Source organism: Musa acuminata, chromosome BXJ3-7 (genome assembly GCF_036884655.1).
Source record: "Musa acuminata AAA Group cultivar baxijiao chromosome BXJ3-7, Cavendish_Baxijiao_AAA, whole genome shotgun sequence".
Lineage (NCBI taxonomy): Eukaryota > Viridiplantae > Streptophyta > Magnoliopsida > Zingiberales > Musaceae > Musa > Musa acuminata.
Window position 1 is genome coordinate 20,710,673 of NC_088355.1, and position 4,328 is coordinate 20,715,000.

Below are 4,328 nucleotides of genomic sequence, written 5' to 3' on the forward strand. Positions count from 1 at the left end.
TTACGAAACTCTTTTAACTCTCTTGGTAGTACATCTCCGAGTCTCTAAAAATCCCGGCGTCTTCTATGCTAAATCTCCTTTCTTGGGCCAGGTTCTCTTATCACTATTTGACGAACACAATCTCCAAACTTAACCTATCATCCTTCAGATTTTTGTACTCAGGTTTACCTAATGATACGAGCAATTCCTACTCAAGATGAGACTACTAGGAATGATGATAATGACAATAATAATGCTCTCCAAAACATTTGTGTTTTCATGAATATTTCATGGTATCTACAAATGGCTGTTACAAGTTTTATCTGCAATACCATAAATTAATGATATACTCGCCACAGAAATACTACAAATAGCTCTTTAGCTCAAATAGCATCTCCTGATGTGAGATTTCATTCAGTCCTGTAACACCAAAATGATATATAACTATGATACTCTGATCCTGGTTCTGTCCTGAGCTTTTTCTAATGTTTTCTTATCAGTTCAATATTTCAAGTCAATTCATCTCCAGCAAAAGTCAACCCACTGCACAAAGGAATAAACACCGAGTCATACCAATAAAATAATAATAACAAAATTATAAGTCTTAACTATTTGGGATCAATTATATGTATCTGTTAAAAAATAATTTGCAATAGATACTCTAAAAAATTAATGCCAAACGGACTAATCTCGTGCTTAAAGCATGAAACTGGACTGGAGTTTAAGATCAGTTGAAATGGCAGGACAGATATCAGCTTAAGAATATTTACATTGAGGTCCCAAGGTCCATATCACCTGTTTATATACATCAATGAGTGTAATTTTGATGAGTTATTTGTCGACTGATGACCTTGGATATTTATCTAGCAGGAACAGCATCTCCAAAGAGGATATTTGCCACCGGATGAGGAAGCCAAACTGAATTGGAGCCATTCTGCCCGTCCTGCTGCTGTTCCTCTACCTGTCCTGAGATGTTAACAACTTTACCAACCTTCTTTCTCCTCGACTTGCCCATGCTTTTTCCAATGAAGACCCCCACCTTCAATGCTGTGAACAACCCCAATGCAATAACTAATGGCCTCACAGCCCAGTGGATATCTTCAAGGTGCTGGTACTTCTTTGCCAACCCCTCACATGTCTTGAAGCTTACTACTTCCATCTCTGAAGGGTCTGCAAGAAAGCTTGTAGCTTCTCCAAAGCTAAACTTGCCTGGAAATTTAACCACAAGGCATCCATTTGGATGAATCTGTGAGATCCTACCAGTCGCCCTTTCTCCTCTGTGGTTGTGTGGCCATTCGAACCTGGGACAGGAGATGCCTGCTTTCACCCTCAAAAACTGGCCAACGCAGTAGGATTCAGCAATTTGAAGCTCTGAATAGTGCCCCTTCCAAAGAGTGTCCATTCCAATAAAGCCAACTGTTACCCTTCCATCACGCTCTATATTATGGAGAATGCCCACTGGAGACTGCTTCTTGTCATCAGTCATCACCCGTACCCAGTCACCGGCAACAAAGCCATTCGTGACCCTCTGCACCATGGAGCAGTGAACTCTAAGCGGATTGTAGACTCCATGAACCCTGACAAGAATGAAACCATCACTATCCGCATGGGTTTCCTTGCCAACAATGGTTCCCTCTGGGATCTCCATGCTCTCTGGTTTGCATGAGTTTGTAGGCTTCCTAGAACGGACCGTGTCACCCACTAGGAGTTGGTCCTTCAGGAGTGACCAATTGGTGTAATTAATGTGGCTTGACTTTTCTGCCATCAGGTGGTCAGCATCACTCTCACTACAAGTAGCACCATCACAACTGAAAAGAATATTCAAAGGTTAAATTTACAGCACTTAGACAACAAATTTTCATTTTTTTCCCCTTCACTATAAAAGCCATTGGCTGGCAAAGGAATATTTCCCGCAGAAGAACTAGCCCGTGACTGTAATCTGCACATGAGTGTAATTGAGAAAGACTTGATAATTGGTTAAGAGTGTGGTGGCTTTCTATAATTGGAAAAGTTATGTTGGAGCTCATACCCCCCAACTCTACCATCATATAATGTATTGGAAACTTCCAAGTATATATTCTATGGTCTCATTGTTGCAAAGCATAAATTTCTTGCAATAATTTAATTGTAACATATTGTTTTCTCTGAATTCTGTAGTGAACTAGAAACTAAAATGGCTTATTCGGAGCCCAAAAGCCAATGATAATGCATTTTATAGTATTTCTACCATCATATAATGTATTGGAAACTTCCAAGTATATATTCTATGGTCTCATTGTTGCAAAGCATAAATTTCTTGCAATAATTTAATTGTAACATATTGTTTTCTCTGAATTCTGTAGTGAACTAGAAACTAAAATGGCTTATTCGGAGCCCAAAAGCCAATGATAATGCATTTTATAGTATTGGATGTGTTAACACAGTTTACACATACTACAATTTAGTCATCATTTCGATTGAGAAAACAGAACGAATCCATTTCAGATTCATAAAAGTTTGCTAAAGAATTAAACAGTTCATGTGCCTACCAAATTGTTGTTTTATAAGAAGCTTAATAAACAAATTGCCAATGCAATGGCAACCACTAAAAGCATGTGTGTAGCTTATTGCTGAGTTGCCAATGGTGGGAGAGTTTTCAAGATATAGAAAAGTGGAATTGAAAAAACTGTGCTTGACATGAAGGAGGCAAGGAGGTAGAAAGAAAAAAAACAGAGAAACAATGATTTATCCTAGCTTCATGAATAGATCAGCATGAAGTAGCATTTGCAGTTTAATAATACAAGTTCTTTAGTCAAACACAATCATACGTGCTACTTTCCATCAAATCATTGTAAGCAATTTAATGAGCCTTGCTGCATTGTTTAGATCAGAACTCATGGTTTCCTCACAATTGCAAAGTATCTCAGTTGTAAGGCTAGGGCCAAATTTTTACAACAAAAGTATTCAGTAAATGCAGTGATAGCCATAACAGGGGATAGAGTGTGGCATTAGGTGATCAACAAGTGGCACTTAAAGGAGTTAAAAGGTCCCTAAATGCACCATCTCAATTTATACAACTTAATCATTTGAGAATAACATTGCATTTGCAAAGATTAATGAACAATAGCAGTCCCCTTGCCTCCTATGCTAACAATTTCCTTCTTCTTCCAACCCCTTTCCTGTGGCACACTAGTGTTGGCAAGGCTGTGTAACAAGGTGCACAAATGGCACATACCATGTTTCCACTCACAGATGCAGGCACAATCCATGAGAAGGAATTTCTTGCTCAAACTATGGCTTTGAATTTCAGAGAAAAATAGTTTTGGACATGCTGACATGGTACCAGCAGAGCTACAGGCTTTAATTTTTAGAGAATTTTCAGCAGAAGAAGACTAAAGGAATGAAGGAGATGGATGACAAGGTCATTAGGTCATGATAAAAGTAGCTTCAAGTATTTATAATGTATAATATGGTGAAGAAAATTCATAACAAGGTGAATGTCATTATGCCTATGTGAGATGGTGTAATAGTCAAACTGCGATGGATAAAAAAATAGCCCCTAAAAATTCATAAAGAGATAGGGCTAATGCTAAATCGTGGCATACCTTTTGAATGCGCGTAAAATATCTTTCATCAAAGGGCGATTTCGGAAATCATCCTCAAAGCATCCATGAAGGATATCTTCCATTTTTGGAGGTAAGCCATGAGGAATTTTTGGCTTTTCTTTCTTTATGACAACTAGTTGATAAATTTCATCAGGTGACCTACCATGCCATGGTTGTATGCCACTTAGCATCTCAACAATGCTACATCCAAATCCCCATGAATCAGTTTCAAATGAGATAGGACCATTGATGCTTGGTTCCCATTGTTCAGGAGCCATGTAGTTTGGAGTACCAAGCCTCTGAACTAGGTCTGAACATGGTAGTGAAAATCCATGGAGTAAAAATGGAATTCCAAAGTCCCCTATCACTGCCCGATCATGGTCATCAAGAAGAAAGTTGCAAGGCTTAAGGTTGAGCAGAAGAAACCCTCTCCTGTGGAGTTCCAACACTCCCTGAGCCAAATCAGCACTATACCTGCAGATAAGCGATTGTGAGTAAATGACAAGAGCTTACCATACTCCACTCACATAAGAAAGCAGCATCAGCATCTAGGAAGTCACCTTAAGACATCAGATAGTGAAAGTTTACCACCCTTTTGACGAGCCATCTTATCACCAATTGATCCCTCATAATATTTCATAGCAATGCAGACCTGTAAAATCATTTTATACACATTTCCAGTGCATTCACAGTAAATTTATAAATACTAAAGTACCCTTTTGCAATGCTCCAATATGTAGATTTGCTAAAATCAGACCGATAACT

The 4,328-nt window shown here is 38.5% G+C and overlaps 1 protein-coding gene across 3 annotated transcripts in view; it reads right to left on the reverse strand.

The window, feature by feature from the left end:
• Positions 1 to 233: 233 nt before the first annotated feature.
• Positions 234 to 4,328, reverse strand: part of LOC135642161 (protein KINASE OF THE OUTER CHLOROPLAST MEMBRANE 1-like) — a 5,848-nt gene continuing 1,753 nt past the window's right edge. For 2 of the 3 annotated variants that reach the window (XM_065158073.1, XM_065158074.1), the window contains exons 3-5: positions 4,124 to 4,215; positions 3,564 to 4,037; positions 707 to 1,787 (exon numbers count right to left, since the gene is read on the reverse strand). In XM_065158073.1, coding sequence (XP_065014145.1) covers positions 839 to 1,787; positions 3,564 to 4,037; positions 4,124 to 4,215 — 1,515 coding nt within the window. In that variant the 3' untranslated portion in view covers positions 707 to 838. Of the gene's footprint in view, positions 523 to 706; positions 1,788 to 3,563; positions 4,038 to 4,123; positions 4,216 to 4,328 lie in introns of those variants that run through there. The other variant, XR_010497883.1, reaches the window with a different exon arrangement.